Raw genomic sequence first — 21,852 nt, forward strand, 5'->3', positions numbered from 1 at the left:
GAGACGTTTCGTCACTTTAGAAACGCAACGCTGCACCATTGTTACTAGAATATGGTGCGGCCCTGCATTTCCTTCTGTGCTGGTGCTAACTTTAGCTGCCTAGCACCAATGCTGGCTCCCTTGCACAACAGTTCAAGGGTACCTGTGTTGAGGGGAAGATCCGAGTCGGACGGAAAGTGTTCTGGAACCGAGTCGGTCGGTACGCTTTCCGAACGAGATCGTAATCGGCCTTTATAAGTGTAGCATGAAAAGGGGCCTAATTTACAAGGCAGATTAGGTCACATTAAGTGGCTTAACGTCACCTTGTAATTAAGGCAAAGACCCTATCCCCATCAAAACGCCTCTAAAAGTGATGTTGTGGTGGCGATAGGGGCTTGTAAATATGCCCCAGAAGTTTCCCTTTTATGGTTCAGAGATCTGAAATTGCCATGTTTACGAAATACTTTTTTGGTTGTTGATGCTCAATATATCTTTCAGGGATATTCCTGTGGTACCAAGAACATGTCAGTCAAGTCTAGAAATATAACAGATAAATGTCATTTGAGAATTTACTAGTGATGTCATCAATATTATCACTTAACGTCATGAGTTATGTAATATATGAGGTTCTAGGCAGCGCATGACAGGGACACAAGTTATGGTTACTTCATTGAACCATAACTGGTGCTTTTCAGTGGTATTTAGGTTTTGTTTTGTAACCACAACTGCACTTAAACAGTGGTATTTTCAGAGGAGTTCAGAGGTTTTTAAACATATGAAGCAAACTGAACCAGAACTTCACTTTTTAATCTTAGGTTTTTTGCATTCAATTTCTTTTTATTTTTAAACATATTCCTCATATTCAACCTGTTTTTTGCACCTCCACCCAATATATTATGTACATTTACAATTTCTTCACGCAACACAGGCCAGCAAGCAAAGTTGCTGCTTTGCATAATGTGAAAGGGAGAGAGCAGAACAACCCTATATCCACTGAACTATGGCTGTGGTGCTGACACCCCCTCTGCTGGTGCACTTTCTTGTTGTCTTGGGCCAAGCTCACATCTTTCAGGGATGCATGATTCCTAGTACAAGGTTTGTACTGGTACCCTTCTATGCAAAGCTCAGATATACTGTCAAACGTTGCCCACTCTGCATGGGTGCTGTACAGAAAACCTTTCGCCCACTTCGCGCCTGCCTTGACGTAGATAGGATTTTGCTTAAAAAATCGTGGCCAGTTACATGAGCTGCCTTATGATGAAGCATGACACCCACCTGGGTGTGTGAGGGGTCTTGCATCTGAGCAATCAGATCCCCCCATCTGCTGTCTCAGTTCCCCACTGACCTTTCCCCCCTTTCTTGCCTTGTGACAGGAACTGCATACCCTACTGGACCACCCATTAAAAAGGTTAACATGTTTACAGATTCAAAAACATCACATTAATGTTAGTCAATAATCAATTCATGAATGGATTAGTAAATATGAAGTTCAAATCAATCAACATCAAATAAGTAAGAGGAAGAATTATTATAAAGTTGCCTCAAAAGTAACAGTTAACTAAATCAGTTCTTCCATTGAGAGAGCACCTTACTCAAAGCTGTCTGATAGCAGACAAGAGTATATCTGGATACATTATGCTCCGCACTAGCTTAATTTACACAATACTGCTATTTGCTACACCTACACATCGTTCCGACAAAATTCTCCATTCAGATTAAAACATAAAGATACATATTGACCCTATCCCCTGGGCTAAAAGCTATATAAAAGGGGAAGGGCTGCATCGCCCTCATCCCTGAGCCTTATTAAGGGGAGGGGGCATGTAAATCCATCCTCGAGCCTTCTTGGGCCTCGTCGACCTCATCCCCTGGGGCCAAAATCTAAAAGGAATGGGCATGCGGCCCCACCTCCCTTAGCCTTAATAGTCCCCAGGGTCCCCATTCCCTTGGGACAAATGCAATAAAAAGTGGGGGTGGGGGCTGAGATTTCCTCCCTGAGCCTTCTTGGGCCCTAAGGCTCTCAACCACTGGGGCCTAAGGGAACCCATAGATTTCAAGTTGGGGAGCTGCGTAGAGAGCCCCTGAGGCCCCAGCCTTCTCCCCGTATGGTGCAGGAGCCAGCATTTTTACCGCCCGGAGGCACCAGCAATGTTTTCTTGTTCCTTCCGGGTGGGAGCAATATCTGCTTCCCTGCCTGCAGCATTGCGGGCAGATAAAAAGAAGCCTGCTCCCACCTGGCGGTAGCATGTTTAAATCTCCCACTGCTTGGGAGTAGACACGCCTTGCCTGCCCGAAACTGCTCTACCTCAAGGCTGGACTCCTCAGCACAGAGCAATAGAGTTGTCCTTGGACGATAGGGTCCCTGGGGTCTTTAAAGACTTGAGAGGGAATCGGCCCTGGGGGATGGTGCCCCCGGGCCATTAAAGTCTCGGCGAGGGGGGCTGCAGGGCCTTGCTCATTTTTACCACTGGGGGATGGGGTCCCCAGGGCAAAAAATGGGTTTGGGGAGGGGGTCCCCACTCATACCCGCTCCCCAATTCACTTATAATAAATGGCGGGCCAGCATTTTCTATTTGTTTGCCGTGATACTGCTGGAGTCCCGCAGGGTCACAGAAAATGCCACCAATAATTTTTCTTTTTTTGGTCTCTGCGGTGACCCTCTTGGTCCCCTTCACAGGGACTATGGGTGCCGGGTATGCCTACTCTGCCGCCTTATATTATTTATAATTTTAAACAGGACAAGTGACTAAGTCCCCAAGTCCTATGATGGCTGCCAGTGACATTTTTCTCATGTTGCTGGCATTCAATCAAAGTGTTGCGCACGCATGAGTTTGACTTCCGTGAGCTCAAATTGGGCCAAGGGAAAAAAAGCTCTCTGGGCTAAACAAAAATCTCTATTTTTTAAACTGGTTTCGAGACACTCAACCGTCCATATATACAAAAAAAAATTCACCTTCATTTTTCAATAACTACTAAATGGATTTAAGCCAAATCACAAAAAGTACAACCTATGCACCAAGATCTAGCTTTCTGCCGAATTTGGTGTAATTCAGTTCCGTAGATTTTGCAGAAGCACTGCCAAAAGAAGTCTGTGGAAATGCATGGGTATTTTGTGTTTTGGGACCCCCATTTTTAGGTCGAGGACCGCCGGTCTGCCAAAGGCAGAACCGGAAGTCGGAGATTTAATGACTTGGAGAAGAGGGGCTTGAACCCGCCCCTCTTCTCCCCTGTTCTCCATTGGCTGGCCTCTTCAATGCTGGCCAGCCATTGGAGAAGAGGTCCCGTCACTCCGATCAGGCCCCGTCCTTTTCGGATCGGGGGACGTGTTTTTTGTAGAAAGTCTAATTATCTCCTCCAGCCAATGGCTGGAGGAGATAACAGCAAAACACGCCCCCGAATCCGAAAACGACGCTGCGTTTCTCCGAGGCATTTCTGCTCTGCCTCGGAGAAAGGCGGCGGTGTTCGATGACTGCTTGGAAATATGCTTTTTGCAAAACGCGGCAAGTACTGAGGTACCGAAGATTCTCTGTTGCAGCAAGGCACTGAGTGGCGGTAAAAGGAGTTTGATGTAAATATACATGGGGGTTCTTAGAAGGGGTGAACCAACAGCGAGGCCTCATTAACATGCAAATGGTCTTTTTAAAGACCTGTGAAGTGCTCGGGCGCGGCTTTGTGTCTGCCTGGGAAGCTGCCACACAAAACGGGGGGGGGGGGGCTGAAGCCCTTTGAGTTCAATGGGTGTTGCGCGCCTGATCACAGGTAAATGCGGGAGAGAACGGGGTTGTTGAGCAGGGCCGGGCTGGCTTGCCCGGGCATCGGGCGTTTCCTGTAGCAAAAGTGCTTCACAGTTAACCTCCCCCATGACCCTCCAGCTGGTCCGACATAATTGCCAGGCCTACTTTGGGGTTCCAGTTCGGCCCTGTTGTTGAGTATCCTACCCAGGGCTTTAAGTGGGATAAAAAATAATGGGTGGGGGTGGGGGGCGGTGTTGCGCAGGGTCTATACGACTTGTATTTTGCTGTCTCTTTTGTCATTGCATCCAGGCATAATGATACAACAAGTAACATGATACCCACAACAAGTTAGGACTATTGGCTTTGTCAACCGTTGTTAGTTGCATAAGATAATTTAGCAGTAACTGTGGCTTGTATATAATATTGAAAAAGCATCCACTTGAAGTCCTAGTGACACCACGACAATGTTACTGCTCCTGAGTTTCAAAAAGAGACAACAATATAATCATGCAGTGGCTGAACTCGACAGATTAAGAAATATATCCCAAATTATATATAACAGTCGGTAGACGCATGCCTCTACAGTGTTCTCTTATATTGTGAAACCAGAATTGGTCAAGTTCGTATCCTTTCAAAGTTCCCTTTTCAAACAATCATTATCAACGCCAAGTCTGGCCCTGGCACGGTAGTGCGATTTTTGTTTAGTATTAATAAAATGTGACACTTCAGACAGCAGTTTCAGCAGAGAGGACAAAGAAGGAATGGGCATGGAATCCAAATACAGAAACTGAAACTTCTCTATCAAGGGGAAACATCACTGCCAAAGTTCAGAGCTTGTGAAAAAGCGACCAGCGAAATCACTTGCTAGTTAATGTTCGGGGGGGGGGAGCTAAGCAAAAATTTCGGGGGGGCTGAATCTTTAAACAGTAGGCAGAGTGGCGCTGATTTCGGGGGTGGGGGGGCTGAATCTAGGCAGAGTGGAGCTGCGGGGGTTCTTAGAAGGGGTGAACCAACAGCAAGGCCTCATTAACATGCAAATGGTCTTTTTAAAGACCTGTGAAGTGCTCGGGCGCGGCTTTGTGTCTGCCCGGGAAGCTGTCTCATCCCGGGCTGCCGCACACGACGGGGGGGGGGGGCTGAAGCCCTTTGAGTTCAATGGGCGTTGCGCGCCTGATCACAGGTAAATGCGGGAGAGAACGGGGTTGTTGAGCAGGGCCGGGCTGGCTTGCCCGGGCATCGAGCGTTTCCTGTAGCAAAAGTGCTTCACAGTTAACCTCCCCCATGACCCTCCAGCTGGTCCGACATAATTGCCAGGCCTACTTTGGGGTTCCAGTTCGGCCCTGTTGTTGAGTATCCTACCCAGGGCTTTAAGTGGGATAAAAAAAAATGGGTGGGGGTGGGGGGCGGTGTTGCGCGGGGTCTATACGACTTGTATTTTGCTGTCTCTTTTGTCATTGCATCCAGGCATAATGATACAACAAGTAACATGATACCTACAACAAGTTAGGACTATTGGCTTTGTCAATCGTTGTTAGTTGCATAAGATAAATTAGCAGTAACTGTGGCTTGTATATAATATTGAAAAAGCATCCACTTGAAGCCCTAGTGACACCACGACAATGTTACTGCTCCTGAGTTTCAAAAAGAGACAACAATATAATCATGCAGTGGCTGAACTCGACAGATTAAGAAATATATCCCAAATTATATATAACAGTCGGTAGACGCATGCCTCTACAGTGTTCTCTTATATTTTGAAACCAGAATTGGTCAAGTTCATATCCTTTCAAAGTTCCCTTTTCAAACAATCATTATCAACGGCAAGTCTGGCTCTGGCACGGTAGTGCGATTTTTGTTTAGTATTAATAAAATTTGACACTTCAGACAGCAGTTTCTGCAGAGAGGACAAAGAAGGAATGGGCATGGAATCCAAATACAGAAACTGAAACTTCTCTATCAAGGGGAAACATCACTGCCAAAGTTCAGAGCTTGTGAAAAAGCGACCAGCGAAATCACTTGCTAGTTAATGTTCGGGGGGGGGGCTAAGCAAAAATTTCGGGGGGGGCTGAATCTTTAAACAGTAGGCAGAGTGGCGCTGATTTCGGGGGTGGGGGGGGGCTGAATCTAGGCAGAGTGGAGCTGCGGGGGTTCTTAGAAGGGGTGAACCAACAGCGAGGCCTCATTAACATGCAAATGGTCTTTTTAAAGACCTGTGAAGTGCTCGGGCGGGCGCGGCTTTGTGTCTGCCCGGGAAGCTGTCTCATCCCGGGCTGCCGCACACGACGGGGGGGGCTGAAGCCCTTTGAGTTCAATGGGTGTTGCGCGCCTGATCACAGGTAAATGCGGGAGAGAACGGGGTTGTTGAGCAGGGCCGGGCTGGCTTGCCCGGGCATCGGGCGTTTCCTGTAGCAAAAGTGCTTCACAGTTAACCTCCCCCATGACCCTCCAGCTGGTCCGACATAATTGCCAGGCCTACTTTGGGGTTCCAGTTCGGCCCTGTTGTTGAGTATCCTACCCAGGGCTTTAAGTGGGATAAAAAAAAAATGGGTGGGGGTGGGGGGGCGGTGTTGCGCGGGGTCCATACGACTTGTATTTTGCTGTCTCATTTGTCATTGCATCCAGGCATAATGATACAACAAGTAACATGATACCTACAACAAGTTAGGACTATTGGCTTTGTCAATCGTTGTTAGTTGCATAAGATAAATTAGCAGTAACTGTGGCTTGTATATAATATTGAAAAAGCATCCACTTGAAGCCCTAGTGACACCATGACAATGTTACTGCTCCTGAGTTTCAAAAAGAGACAACAATATAATCATGCAGTGGCTGAACTCGACAGATTAAGAAATATATCCCAAATTATATACAACAGTCGGTAGACGCATGCCTCTACAGTGTTCTCTTATATTTTGAAACCAGAATTGGTCAAGTTCGTATCCTTTCAAAGTTCCCTTTTCAAACAATCATTATCAACGCCAAGTCTGGCCCTGGCACGGTAGTGCGATTTTTGTTTAGTATTAATAAAATTTGACACTTCAGACAGCAGTTTCAGCAGAGAGGACAAAGAAGGTATGGGCATGGAATCCAAATACTAATCATGCATATTAGTCTGGGCCACTGGCATTTTGCGATGCTGCAGCGTTTTCCTCATAATTATGGATTTGCCAAACTTCCCAAATAATGCTCGCATAATAAATCTCGCTTTTGAGAGTGATTAAGCTATTGACATTGTAAATAACAATGCCGTTTCTTTAACCCCTTCCCCGCTCATGACGGAACCGCTCCGTCATGAGCCACGGTTGCCGTGTGCTCATGACGGAGCGGTTCCGTCATGCCACGACCGTTGGCGGCCACTCCGCCCACGCGGCGCTGTTTCCCCGCCTGTGCGGGGGGACAACGCAACTGGGCGGAGTCATGACGGAACCGCTCCGTCATGAGCACAGCTCAACCGTGGCTCATGACGGAGTGGCTCCGTCATGAGCACAGCGCCACCGCGCTGCCCCCCCGCACCCCCCCGCGCTGCGGCGGAATTTCCGCCGCAGCGAAAGGTTTAAATGTTTTAAAAACAAAAACATAAACAAAAATAATGTCATGAGCAATGACAATAGCTCTAACGTTTTACAATGCCGAGACCGTTGCATTGTAAATGCTTGTTTTTTATATATTCTCATTCTCTCGCTCTCTCGCTCTCTCTCTCTCTCTCTGTCTCTCTCTCTCTCTCTCTCTCTCTCTCCCTCTCTCTCTCTCTGTCTTTCTCTCTCTCTCTCTCTCTCTCTCTCTTTCTCTCTCATTAAAAAAAAGAGGTCCTGCCTTTCCAAGTTGCAGGCTGTTAAGGAGAGCCAGGAGTTGGACAGGTGCCGGTGTTTTATTCAGGAACAATCAGTGGCATGAGAACCCCACCAGCAGCTGTGATGTAAAGAGCTCAGCCCCAAGCTGCAGATCAAAACTGTCACTGCAAGGATAGAACACTTTAACTTACCACAGTATGCATTCCATATGACACACAACATCCTACACACGCCAAGGAGTCAGGATACTCCAACGGATAGGAATACGACACTCACATGTATGACATCTTCCCAACATAGGACCCTTACACGTGACTCACAACATCCTACACAAGCTTAGGAGTCAAAATACTCTAACACAGAGGTCTTCAAACTTTTGTAGGTTGAGCCCCCCCAACTGAATTTTTTGAAATGTCGGGCCCCCCCCACCACCTGACAGAAATTTCTGGAGTCTTGTACACTACATAATTGACTGCCACCCGCATATCCCGGGCCATATCCGGCAAATAATGTTCAACGCAATGGGAGTTTAGTGAACTGTAGGTTTGTGAGTGGGTGTGGTTAATGACAGGCTTATTACACGGCTCAAAACAAACAAAATGTTCCAAGGTAAAATGTGTGCAAATTGTTTTTACTAGGATGCTTTGTTTTACACGTGACAGATTGATAATAACACCACCAACATTAATGTGACGGGTGTGCCTGTTTTTCACCACAGAGACGGTCAATCTGTGGATGGATTTTTGCTACTGCCAACGGTGAGTGTAAAAATTCAGGACAAAGGGTCAAAATTCAGGACACAAATTCAGGACAGAAGGTCAAAATTCAGGACAAAACTTCAGGACAATAGGTACGTTTTACAGACACATCAGAGGAGGTCACACCATAGTATATAAGTAAGCCCAGCCAAATCCAAACATATTCAACCATTTGCAAACCTATCCATCACATATCCTTCCATCTATCATTTCACTCAACCATTCCTTCATCCATCCTTTCACTCATCCATCATTCATCCATCCACCCTTTCACCCTATCCATCTGTACACTCATCCATTCACTCTTCTACCCATCCATTCACTCATCCATCCAGCCATTTACCCTTTCACCCATCCAGCCATCCACCCTTTCACCCATCCAGCCATCCTTTCACTTACTCATCCATCCACCCAGTCACTCATCCTTCCACCCATCCACCCTTTCAGTCATCCATCCATCCTCCCTTTCCCTCTCCATCGACCCTTTCACTTAGCCATCCTTCCTTCCATCCATCCATCCACCCACCCATCCATCTACTCATCCACTCATTAATCCATCCATTGACCCTATCACTCATCCATCCTTTCTCTCATCCATCTATCCTTTCACTCCTTCACTCATCTATTCATCCTTTTGTCCATCTACCCTCCCCTTCACTTACTCATCCATCCTTACATCCACCCTTTCACTCATCCTTCCATCCATTCACCCTTGCACTTATCAATTCATCAATCCATCCAACATTTCACTCATCCATCCACCCACTCATCATCCACCTTTTCACTCATCCATCCTTTCACTCATCCATCCTTTCACTCATCCATCCACCCTTTTACCCATCCAGCTACCCTTCCACCCATACATTCAGCTATTTACCTTTTCTCTCATCCATCCTTCCACTCACTCATCAATCTATCCATCCTCTCTCATTCTCCATCTATTCAATCTTTCATTCATCCATTCACCCTTTCACTAATTCATCCAGCCATCCACCCATCCCTTCACTTACTCACTCGCTCACCTTTTCATATTAATTTTGAGCTGAGCCTTTTTGAGAAGAGGCCCATCAAGAACTTCACCCTCGCTGCAGGAGCCACTCCAGGACTTGGACAGGATCCACCAGGGTGGGCACAGGGGTGGGCATGCAGTTTTCAAGTATTCCAGGGAGGGGTAGGGCTCCTCGCCCCATCCTGGACAAGACAACGAGAAGACAGGCTCTCTTTCCAAAATGTTAGTTTTGCCATCCCCCACTGTGATGTACTGTACTTAAAGGAGATACTCCAAGAGAACTGATTTAACTGATTGCCCTCCATACTTTGTTTAATCAGTGTGGGTGCGATTGTGCCATTTCTTAATTTTATTCCAATTATACACTGCATGTTTGCAGAACCGAGGTTTGCTTACAATTTAGTGACAGTAATTAAGCTCTGTGAAGAGAACCACGTGCTGCCTCGGGGTAATCAGGGCCGGTTCTAGGATGTTTGGGGCCCTGGGCAGAAAGGGAATGTGTGAGGCCGCTCTAAATTGCAGAGGTACGTTTTACAGACACATCAGAGGAGGTCACACCATAGTATATAAGTAAGCCCAGCCAAATCCAAACATATTCAACCATTTGCAAACCTATCCATCACATATCCTTCCATCTATCATTTCACTCAACCATTCCTTCATCCATCCTTTCACTCATCCATCATTCATCCATCCACCCTTTCAGCCTATCCATCTGTACACTCATCCATTCACTCTTCTACCCATCCATTCACTCATCCATCCAGCCATTTACCCTTTCACCCATCCAGCCATCCACCCTTTCACCCATCCAGCCATCCTTTCACTTACTCATCCATCCACCCAGTCACTCATCCTTCCACCCATCCACCCTTTCAGTCATCCATCCATCCTCCCTTTCCCTCTCCATCGACCCTTTCACTTAGCCATCCTTCCTTCCATCCATCCATCCACCCACCCATCCATCTACTCATCCACTCATTAATCCATCCATTGACCCTATCACTCATCCATCCTTTCTCTCATCCATCTATCCTTTCACTCCTTCACTCATCTATTCATCCTTTTGTCCATCTACCCTCCCCTTCACTTACTCATCCATCCTTACATCCACCCTTTCACTCATCCTTCCATCCATTCACCCTTGCACTTATCAATTCATCAATCCATCCAACATTTCACTCATCCATCCACCCACTCATCATCCACCTTTTCACTCATCCATCCTTTCACTCATCCATCCTTTCACTCATCCATCCTTTCACTCATCCATCCACCCTTTTACCCATCCAGCTACCCTTCCACCCATACATTCAGCTATTTACCTTTTCTCTCATCCATCCTTCCACTCACTCATCAATCTATCCATCCTCTCTCATTCTCCATCTATTCAATCTTTCATTCATCCATTCACCCTTTCACTAATTCATCCAGCCATCCACCCATCCCTTCACTTACTCACTCGCTCACCTTTTCATATTAATTTTGAGCTGAGCCTTTTTGAGAAGAGGCCCATCAAGAACTTCACCCTCGCTGCAGGAGCCACTCCAGGACTTGGACAGGATCCACCAGGGTGGGCACAGGGGTGGGCATGCAGTTTTCAAGTATTCCAGGGAGGGGTAGGGCTCATCGCCCCATCCTGGACAAGACAACGAGAAGACAGGCTCTCTTTCCAAAATGTTAGTTTTGCCATCCCCCACTGTGATGTACTGTACTTAAAGGAGATACTCCAAGAGAACTGATTTAACTGATTGCCCTCCATACTTTGTTTAATCAGTGTGGGTGCGATTGTGCCATTTCTTAATTTTATTCCAATTATACACTGCATGTTTGCAGAACCGAGGTTTGCTTACAATTTAGTGACAGTAATTAAGCTCTGTGAAGAGAACCACGTGCTGCCTCGGGGTAATCAGGGCCGGTTCTAGGATGTTTGGGGCCCTGGGCAGAAAGGGAATGTGTGAGGCCGCTCTAAATTGCAGAGACGCATTCAGGGCTGTTTGCATCTGAATAGATGCCCCTGCGCCTGAAGCTGCAGCCCCTCCCTCTGTCACCTTCAAGCCCCTCTTAACAGCTCATCAAGGGCTGAAGGTGTGAGGGTTGCCATCCCGCTGTTTTCAAAACCTCCGTTATGGCCGAATATCAGCAATCAGATTTTCGTGTGGAGTGCGCGCTCCCCCTGGAATGGTGGCGCGCTCCCCCTGGAATGGTGGCGCGCTCCCCCTGGAATGGTGGCGCGCCCCACAGATTGAAGAACACTGCTCTAACAGATAGGTATAGGACACGCACACGTATGATATCACCCAGTCCATGTGACTCACAATGTCCTACACAATCCCTGGTGTCAGGATATTTCAACAGATAGGGATAGGACACGCACACTCATGATATCACACAGTCCATATGACTCACAATGTCCCACACCGGGCTAGGAGTCAGGATACTCTAAGGAGTAGGGATAGAACACTCACACGTATGATATCACACCGTCCACATGACTCACAATGTCCCACACCAGTATGGAGTCAGGATACTCTAATGGAAAGGGATAGGACCCTAACACGTATGATATCACACAGTCCACGTGACTCACAATGTCCGACACTGGGCTAGGAGTCAAGATACTATAACGAATATGGATAGGACCCTTACACATATGATATCACACAGTCCACGTGACTCACAACACCCTACACCGGGCTAGGAGTCAAGATGCTCTAACTGAAAGGGATAGAACCCTTACATGTATGATATCACGCAGTCCACATGACTCACAACGTCCCACACCAGGCTAGGAGTCTGGTTACTCCAACAGATAGGCATAGGATATGCACACGTATGATATCAGACAATCCACATGACTCACAACGTACCACACCAGGCTAGGAGTCAGGATGCTCCTACTGATACGGATAAGAGCCTCACGCCATCCACGTGCCTCACAACATCCACCACCAGGCCAGGAGAGAGGACAGGATACCACAGGAATGCGGTAATAGGGAGCGGTCATTCACCAGTCTGTGTTTTCACGTGCAGGTGTGTGCTCATCAATTTGTTAGAGCAGAAGGGAACAACATCCTTCAACTGTGGAGGGATGGCAGGGCGCTACGTCACGATCAGTAGTACAACAGCGCATCAATATCTGGCTCTTTGTGAGGTACAAGTCTTCGCGGCACCCAAACCAGGTGAGTCCTACACTGCATGAAGGGAGGGATAGCAACTGGCTGTAATGAGGGGCTACGGGGAAGAGGAGTGGGGTGCACTCACATCAGATCCCATTGCTCAGCTCCTGAAGAGGCCAGACTTAACTTCCTAAGCCCGCTGCCCCTTCAGTCTGAGAGGCCCTGCCCAACTCCCAGCTGAGAGGCCCTATTGCATCTCATTCTACAGCTGAATGGGCCTGCCTCGCCTGTCCTTTCACCTCTATGACCTAACTGAGACCTGGCCTCACTTCCTATAACTAGTATCCCTCCCACCTGAGAGGTGCTAACTTACTTCTGTGGGCTTGGTACCTCTCCCTCATTGCTAAACCCCTTAGCTTCTCAGCTCATTATAGCTCTTCCTTTTAGCTGTGGGGCCTGGCCACACTCCCTCTGCATACTGCTCCTCCTAGCTTCGAGAGACTATTTCACTTCTCTTACTGCCTCTACATCCCAAGTAGGAGACCCTGCCTCGCCAATCATTCCAGTGCCCATCGGATGGGTCTGTCTCACCTGCCATTCTACCTCCACATGCTAGTTGAAGGGCCCTGCCTCGCTTCTAATTCTACCTCCAACTCCTAGCTACGCACCTTCATCACTTCTCATACTACATTTACCTCTCAGCTAAAAGGGCCTGCCTTACTTCTTCATCTAAGTTTACCCCTGGTGAGGGGCCCTGCCTTACTCCTCCATCTACACCTACCCCCAGCTGAGAGGCCCTGCCTCAGTTCTTCATCTACCTCTACCCCAGCTGAGAGGCCCTGCCTCACTTCTTCATCTACCTCTACCCCAGCTGAGAGGCCCTGCCTCAGTTCTTCATCTACCTATACCCAATCTGAGATGCCCTGCCTCACTTCTTCATCTACCTCTTCTCCCAGCTGAGGGGCCCTGCCTCACTTCTTCATCTACCTCTACCTCTAGCTGAGAGGTCCTGCCTCACTTCTTCAACTACCTCTACCCCCAACTAAGAGGCCCTGCCTCACTTCTTCAACTACCTCTACCCCCAAATAAGAGGCCCTGCCTCACTTCTTCATCTACCTCTACCCCTAGCCGAGAGGTTCTGCTTCACTTATTCATCTACCTCTACTGCCAGCTGAGAGGCCTGCCTCACTTCTTCATCTGCCTCTACCCCCAGCTGGGAGGCCCTGCCTCACTTCTTCATCGGCCTTTACCCACAGCTGGGAGGCCCTGCCTCACTCCTTCATCTACCTCTGCCTCAGCTGAGAGGCCCTGCCTCACTTCTTCCTCTACCTCTACACACAGCTGAGAGACCCTGCCTCACTTCTTCATCTACCTACATACCCAGTTTAGAGGCCCTAGCTCACCTTTTAGTCTACCTCTAGCCCAGCTGAGAGGCCCTGCCTCACTTCATCATCTACCTCTACCCCAGCTGAGAGGCCCTGCCTCAGTTCTTCATCTACCTATACCCAATCTGAGAGGCCCTGCCTCACTTCTTCATCTACCTCTTATCCCAGCTGAGGGGCCCTGCCTCACTTCTTCATCTACCTCTACCTCTAGCTTAGAGGTCCTGCCTCACTTCTTCAACTACCTCTACCCCCAACTAAGAGGCCCTGCCTCACTTCTTCATCCACCTCTACCCCTAGCCGAGAGGTTCTGCTTCACTTATTCATCTACCTCTACTGCCAGCTGAGAGGCCTGCCTCACTTCTTCATCTGCCTCTACCCCCAGCTGGGAGGCCCTGTCTCACTTCTTCATCTGCCTTTACCCACAGCTGGGAGGCCCTGCCTCACTCCTTCATCTACCTCTACCTCAGCTGAGAGGCCCTGCCTCACTTCTTCCTCTACCTCTACACACAGCTGAGAGACCCTGCCTCACTTCTTAATCTACCTACATACCCAGTTTAGAGGCCCTACCTCACCTTTTAGTCTACCTCTAGCCCAGCTGAGAGGCCATGCCTCACTTCTTCATCTACCTCTAGCCCAGCGAAGAGGCCATGCCACAGTTCTTCATCTACCTCTACCCCCACCTGAGAGGCCCTGCCTCACCTCTTCATCTACCTCTAGCCCCAGCTGAGAGGCCATGCTTCAGTTCTTCATCTGCCTCTAACCCCCACCGAAGAGGCCCTGGCTCACTTCTTCATCTACCTCTACCCCAGCTGAGAGACCAAGCCTCACTTCTTCATTAACCTCCACCCCCAGCTGAGAGGCCATGCCTTATTTCTTCATCTACCTCTACCTCGGCTGAGAGGCCCTGCCTCAATTTTTCTTCTTCCTCTACTGCAGCTGAGGGGCCCTGTCTCAGTTCTTCACCTACCTCTACCCCAGCTGAGAGGCCCTGCCTCACTTCTTCATCTACCTCTACCCCAGCTGAGAGACCCTGCCTCACTTCTTCATCTACCTCTACCGCTAGCGGAGAGGCCCTGTCTCAGGTCTTCATCTGCCTCTACCCCAGCTGAGAGGCCCTGCGTCACTCCTTCATCTACCTCTACCTCAGCTGAGAGGCCCTGCCTCACTTCTTCCTCTCCCTCTACACCCCGCTGAGAGACCCTGCCTCACTTCTTATTCTACTTACATGCCCAGCTGCGAGACCCTACCTCACTTTTCAGTCTACCTCCACCCCAAGCTGAGAGACCCTGCCTCACTTCTTCATCTACCTCTACCCCCAGCAAAGAGGCCATGCCTCAGTTCTTCATCCACCTCTACTCCGGCTGAGAGGTCATGCCTCACTTCTTCATCTACCTCTACCCCCAGTTGAGGAGCCCTGTCTCACTTCTTCATCTCCCTCTACCCCCAGTTGAGGGGCCCTGTCTCACTTCTTCATCTACCTCTACCCCCAGTTGAGGGGCCCTGTCTCACTTCTTCATCTACCTCTACCCCCAGTTGAGGGGCCCTGTCTCACTTCTTCATCTACCTCTACCCCCAGTTGAGGAGCCCTGTCTCACGTCTTCATCTACCTCTACCCCCAGTTGAGGAGCCCTGTCTCACTTCTTCATCTACCTCTCCCCCTAGCAGAGAGTCTCTGGCTCAGTTCTTCATCTGCCTCTAACCCCCACCTGAGAGGCCCTGCCTCCGTTCTTTATCTACCTCTACCCCAGCTGAGAGGCCCTACCTCAGTTCTTCACCTACCTCTACTCCAGCTGAAAGGCCCTGCCTCATTTCTTCATCTACCTCTACCCCCAGCTGAGAGGCCCTGCCTCAGTTCTTCTTCTACTTCTACCCCCAGCTGAGAGGCACTGCCTCAATTCTTCATCTACCTCACACCCCCACCTGAGAGGCCCTGCCTTACTTCTTGATCTACCTCTACCCCCAGCTGAGAGGCCATGCTTCAGTTCTTCATCTGCCTCTAACCCCCACCTGAGAGGCCCTGCCTCACTTCTTTATCTACCGCTACCCTGGCTGAGAGGCCATGCCTTATTTCTTCATCTACCTCTACCTCGGCTGAGAGGCCCTGCCTCACTTCTTCTTCCACTCCAGCTGAAGGGCCCTGCCTCACTTCATCTACCTCTACCCCAGCTGAGAGACCCTGCCTCACTTCTTCATCTGCCTCTACCGCTAGCGGAGAGGCCCTGTCTCAGGTCTTCATCTGCCTCTACCCCAGCTGAGAGGCCCTGCGTCACTCCTTCATCTACCTCTACCTCAGCTGAGAGGCCCTGCCTCACTTCTTCCTCTCCCTCTACACCCCGCTGAGAGACCCTGCCTCACTTCTTATTCTACTTACATGCCCAGCTGCGAGACCCTACCTCACTTTTCAGTCTACCTCCACCCCAAGCTGAGAGACCCTGCCTCACTTCTTCATCTACCTCTACCCCCAGCAAAGAGGCCATGCCTCAGTTCTTCATCCACCTCTACTCCGGCTGAGAGGTCATGCCTCAGCTCTTCATCTACCTCTACCCCAGCTGAGAGGCCCTGTCTCAGTTCTTCACCTACCTCTACCCCAGCTGAGAGGCCCTGTCTCACTTCCTCATCTACCTCTACCCCCAGTTGAGGAGCCCTGTCTCACTTCTTCATCTACCTCTACCCTAGCGGAGAGGCCCTGGCTCAGTTCTTTATCTGCCTCTAACCTCCACCTGAGAGGCCCTGCCTCACTTCTTCATCTACCTCTACCCCCAGCTCAGAGGCCATGCCTTAGTTCTTCATCTAGCTCTACCCCGGCTGAGAGGCCATGCCTCAGTTCTTCATCTACCTCTACCCCAGCTGAGAGGCCCTGCCTCACTTCTTCCTCTCCCTCTACACCCCGCTGAGAGACCCTGCCTCACTTCTTATTCTACCTACATGCCCAGCTGAGAGACCCTACCTCACTTTTCAGTCTACCTCCACCCCAAGCTGAGAGACCCTGCCTCACTTCTTCATCTACCTCTACCCCCAGCAAAGAGGCCATGCCTCAGTTCTTCATCCACCTCTACTTCGGCTGAGAGGTCATGCCTCAGCTCTTCATCTACCTCTACCCCCGCTGAGAGGCCCTGCCTCAGTTCTTCACCTACCTCTACCCCAGCTGAGAGGCCCTGTCTCACTTCCTCATCAACCTCTACCCCCAGTTGAGGAGCCCTGTCTCACTTCTTCATCTACCTCTACCCTAGCGGAGAGGCCCTGGCTCAGTTCTTTATCTGCCTCTAACCTCCACCTGAGAGGTCCTGCCTCACTTCTTCATCTACCTCTACCCCCAGCTGAGAGGCCATGCCTTAGTTCTTCATCTACCTCTACCCCGGCTGAGAGGCCATGCCTCAGTTCTTCATCTACCTCTACCCCAGCTGAGAGGCCCTGCCTCAGTTCTTTACCGACCTCTACCCCAGCTGAGAGGCCCTGCCTCACTTCTTCATCTACCTCTACCCCGGCTGAGAGGCCCTGCCTCACTTTTTCATCTACCTCTACCCTAGCTGAGAGGCCCTGTCTCAGTTCTTCGACCTCTACCCCAAGTTGAGGGGCCCTGTCTCACTTCTTCATCTACCTCTACCCCCAGTTGAGGAGCCCTGTCTCACTTCTTCATCTACCTCTACCCCCAGTTGAGGGGCCCTGTCTCACTTCTTCATCTACCTCTACCCCCAGTTGAGGAGCCCTGTCTCACTTCTTCATCTACCTCTCCCCCTAGCAGAGAGTCTCTGGCTCAGTTCTTCATCTGCCTCTAACCCCCACCTGAGAGGCCCTGCCTCCGTTCTTTATCTACCTCTACCCCAGCTGAGAGGCCCTACCTCAGTTCTTCACCTACCTCTACTCCAGCTGAGAGGCCCTGCCTCATTTCTTCATCTACCTCTACCCCCAGCTGAGAGGCCCTGCCTCAGTTCTTCCTCTACTTCTACCCCCAGCTGAGAGGCACTGCCTCAATTCTTCATCTACCTCACACCCCCACCTGAGAGGCCCTGCCTTACTTCTTGATCTACCTCTACCCCCAGCTGAGAGGCCATGCTTCAGTTCTTCATCTGCCTCTAACCCCCACCTGAGAGGCCCTGCCTCACTTCTTTATCTACCGCTACCCTGGCTGAGAGGCCATGCCTTATTTCTTCATCTACCTCTACCTCGGCTGAGAGGCCCTGCCTCACTTCTTCTTCCACTCCAGCTGAAGGGCCCTGCCTCACTTCATCTACCTCTACCCCAGCTGAGAGACCCTGCCTCACGTCTTCATCTACCTCAACCCCTAGCGGAGAGGCCCTTGCTCAGTTCTTCATCTGCCTCTACCCCAGCTGAGAGGCCATGCCTCACTTCTTTATTAACCTCTACCTCTACCCACAGCTTGGAGGCCCTGCCTCACTTCTTCATCTGCCTCTACCCCCAACTGGTGGGCCCTGCCTCACTTCTTCATCTGCCTCTACCCGCTAGTGGGAGGCCCGGCGTTACTCCTTCATCTACCTCTACCTCAGCTGAGAGGCCCTGCCTCACTTCTTCCTCTACCTCTACACTCCGCTGAGAGTCCCTGCCTCACTTCTTATTCTAGTTACATCCCCAGCTGAGACGTCCTACCTTACTTTTTAGTCTACCTCCAACCCAAGCTGAGAGGCACCTGCCACAGTTCTTCACTTACCTCTACCCCCGCTGAGAGGCCCTGCCTCACTTCATCACCTACCTCTACCCCCAGCAAAGAGGCCATGCCTCAGTTCTTCATCCACCTCTACTCCGGCTGCGAGGTCATGCCTCAGCTCTTCATCTACCTCTACCCCAGCTGAGAGGCCCTGCCTCAGTTCTTCACCTACCTCTACCCCAGCTGAGAGGCCCTGTCTCACTTTTTCATCTACCTCTACCCCTAGCGGAGAGGCCCTGGCTCAGTTCTTTATCTGCCTCTAACCTCCACCTGAGAGGCCCTGCCTCACTTCTTCATCTACCTCTACCCCCAGCTGAGAGGCCATGCCTTAGTTCTTCATCTACCTCTAACCCGGCTGAGAGGCCATGCCTCAGTTCTTCATCTACCTCTACCCCAGCTGAGAGGCCCTGCCTCACTTCTTCCTCTCCCTCTACACCCCGCTGAGAGACCCTGCCTCACTTCTTATTCTACTTACATGCCCAGCTGAGAGACCCTACCTCACTTTTCAGTCTACCTCCACCCGAAGCCGAGAGACCCTGCCTCACTTCTTCATCTACCTCTACCCCCAGCAAAGAGGCCATGCCTCAGTTCTTCATCCACCTCTACTCCGGCTGAGAAGTCATGCCTCACTTCTTCCTCTCCCTCTACACCCCGCTGAGAGACCCTGCCTCACTTCTTATTCTACTTACATTCCCAGCTGCGAGACCCTACCTCACTTTTCAGTCTACCTCCACCCCAAGCCGAGAGACCCTGCCTCACTTCTTCATCTACCTCTACCCCCAGCCAAGAGGCCATGCCTCAGTTCTTCATCCACCTCTACCCCCAGTTGAGGAGCCCTGTCTCACTTCTTCATCTACCTCTACCCCCAGTTGAGGGGCCCTGTCTCACTTCTTCATCTACCTCTACCCCCAGTTGAGGGGCCCTGTCTCACTTCTTCATCTACCTCTACCCCCAGTTGAGGAGCCCTGTCTCACTTCTTCATCTACCTCTCCCCCTAGCAGAGAGTCTCTGGCTCAGTTCTTCATCTGCCTCTAACCCCCACCTGAGAGGCCCTGCCTCAGTTCTTCATCTACCTCTACCCCAGCTGAGAGGCCCTGCCTCACTTCTTCATCTACCTCTACCCCAGCTGAGAGGCCCTGCCTCAGTTCTTCATCTACCTATACCCAATCTGAGATGCCCTGCCTCACTTCTTCATCTACCTCTTCTCCCAGCTGAGGGGCCCTGCCTCACTTCTTCATCTACCTCTACCTCTAGCTGAGAGGTCCTGCCTCACTTCTTCAACTACCTCTACCCCCAACTAAGAGGCCCTGCCTCACTTCTTCAACTACCTCTACCCCCAAATAAGAGGCCCTGCCTCACTTCTTCATCTACCTCTACCCCTAGCCGAGAGGTTCTGCTTCACTTATTCATCTACCTCTACTGCCAGCTGAGAGGCCTGCCTCACTTCTTCATCTGCCTCTACCCCCAGCTGGGAGGCCCTGCCTCACTTCTTCATCGGCCTTTACCCACAGCTGGGAGGCCCTGCCTCACTCCTTCATCTACCTCTGCCTCAGCTGAGAGGCCCTGCCTCACTTCTTCCTCTACCTCTACACACAGCTGAGAGACCCTGCCTCACTTCTTCATCTACCTACATACCCAGTTTAGAGGCCCTAGCTCACCTTTTAGTCTACCTCTAGCCCAGCTGAGAGGCCCTGCCTCACTTCATCATCTACCTCTACCCCAGCTGAGAGGCCCTGCCTCAGTTCTTCATCTACCTATACCCAATCTGAGAGGCCCTGCCTCACTTCTTCATCTACCTCTTATCCCAGCTGAGGGGCCCTGCCTCACTTCTTCATCTACCTCTACCTCTAGCTTAGAGGTCCTGCCTCACTTCTTCAACTACCTCTACCCCCAACTAAGAGGCCCTGCCTCACTTCTTCATCCACCTCTACCCCTAGCCGAGAGGTTCTGCTTCACTTATTCATCTACCTCTACTGCCAGCTGAGAGGCCTGCCTCACTTCTTCATCTGCCTCTACCCCCAGCTGGGAGGCCCTGTCTCACTTCTTCATCTGCCTTTACCCACAGCTGGGAGGCCCTGCCTCACTCCTTCATCTACCTCTACCTCAGCTGAGAGGCCCTGCCTCACTTCTTCCTCTACCTCTACACACAGCTGAGAGACCCTGCCTCACTTCTTAATCTACCTACATACCCAGTTTAGAGGCCCTACCTCACCTTTTAGTCTACCTCTAGCCCAGCTGAGAGGCCATGCCTCACTTCTTCATCTACCTCTAGCCCAGCGAAGAGGCCATGCCACAGTTCTTCATCTACCTCTACCCCCACCTGAGAGGCCCTGCCTCACCTCTTCATCTACCTCTAGCCCCAGCTGAGAGGCCATGCTTCAGTTCTTCATCTGCCTCTAACCCCCACCGAAGAGGCCCTGGCTCACTTCTTCATCTACCTCTACCCCAGCTGAGAGACCATGCCTCACTTCTTCATTAACCTCCACCCCCAGCTGAGAGGCCATGCCTTATTTCTTCATCTACCTCTACCTCGGCTGAGAGGCCCTGCCTCAATTTTTCTTCTTCCTCTACTGCAGCTGAGGGGCCCTGTCTCAGTTCTTCACCTACCTCTACCCCAGCTGAGAGGCCCTGCCTCACTTCTTCATCTACCTCTACCCCAGCTGAGAGACCCTGCCTCACTTCTTCATCTACCTCTACCGCTAGCGGAGAGGCCCTGTCTCAGGTCTTCATCTGCCTCTACCCCAGCTGAGAGGCCCTGCGTCACTCCTTCATCTACCTCTACCTCAGCTGAGAGGCCCTGCCTCACTTCTTCCTCTCCCTCTACACCCCGCTGAGAGACCCTGCCTCACTTCTTATTCTACTTACATGCCCAGCTGCGAGACCCTACCTCACTTTTCAGTCTACCTCCACCCCAAGCTGAGAGACCCTGCCTCACTTCTTCATCTACCTCTACCCCCAGCAAAGAGGCCATGCCTCAGTTCTTCATCCACCTCTACTCCGGCTGAGAGGTCATGCCTCACTTCTTCATCTACCTCTACCCCCAGTTGAGGAGCCCTGTCTCACTTCTTCATCTCCCTCTACCCCCAGTTGAGGGGCCCTGTCTCACTTCTTCATCTACCTCTACCCCCAGTTGAGGGGCCCTGTCTCACTTCTTCATCTACCTCTACCCCCAGTTGAGGGGCCCTGTCTCACTTCTTCATCTACCTCTACCCCCAGTTGAGGAGCCCTGTCTCACGTCTTCATCTACCTCTACCCCCAGTTGAGGAGCCCTGTCTCACTTCTTCATCTACCTCTCCCCCTAGCAGAGAGTCTCTGGCTCAGTTCTTCATCTGCCTCTAACCCCCACCTGAGAGGCCCTGCCTCCGTTCTTTATCTACCTCTACCCCAGCTGAGAGGCCCTACCTCAGTTCTTCA

At 50.5% G+C, this 21,852-nt stretch overlaps 1 protein-coding gene across 1 annotated transcript in view; it reads left to right on the plus strand.

Annotated features, from left to right (window-relative positions):
• The window catches only part of LOC146869700 (uncharacterized), a 664,652-nt gene that overhangs the window by 479,616 nt on the left and 163,184 nt on the right, over positions 1 to 21,852 (plus strand). The window contains exon 18 of the mRNA XM_085640198.1: positions 12,305 to 12,453. Coding sequence (XP_085496324.1) covers positions 12,305 to 12,453 — 149 coding nt within the window. The remainder of the gene's footprint in view (positions 1 to 12,304; positions 12,454 to 21,852) is intronic.

Source organism: Triturus cristatus, chromosome 1_1, assembly GCF_964204655.1.
Source record: "Triturus cristatus chromosome 1_1, aTriCri1.1, whole genome shotgun sequence".
Classification (NCBI taxonomy): Eukaryota; Metazoa; Chordata; class Amphibia; order Caudata; family Salamandridae; genus Triturus; species Triturus cristatus.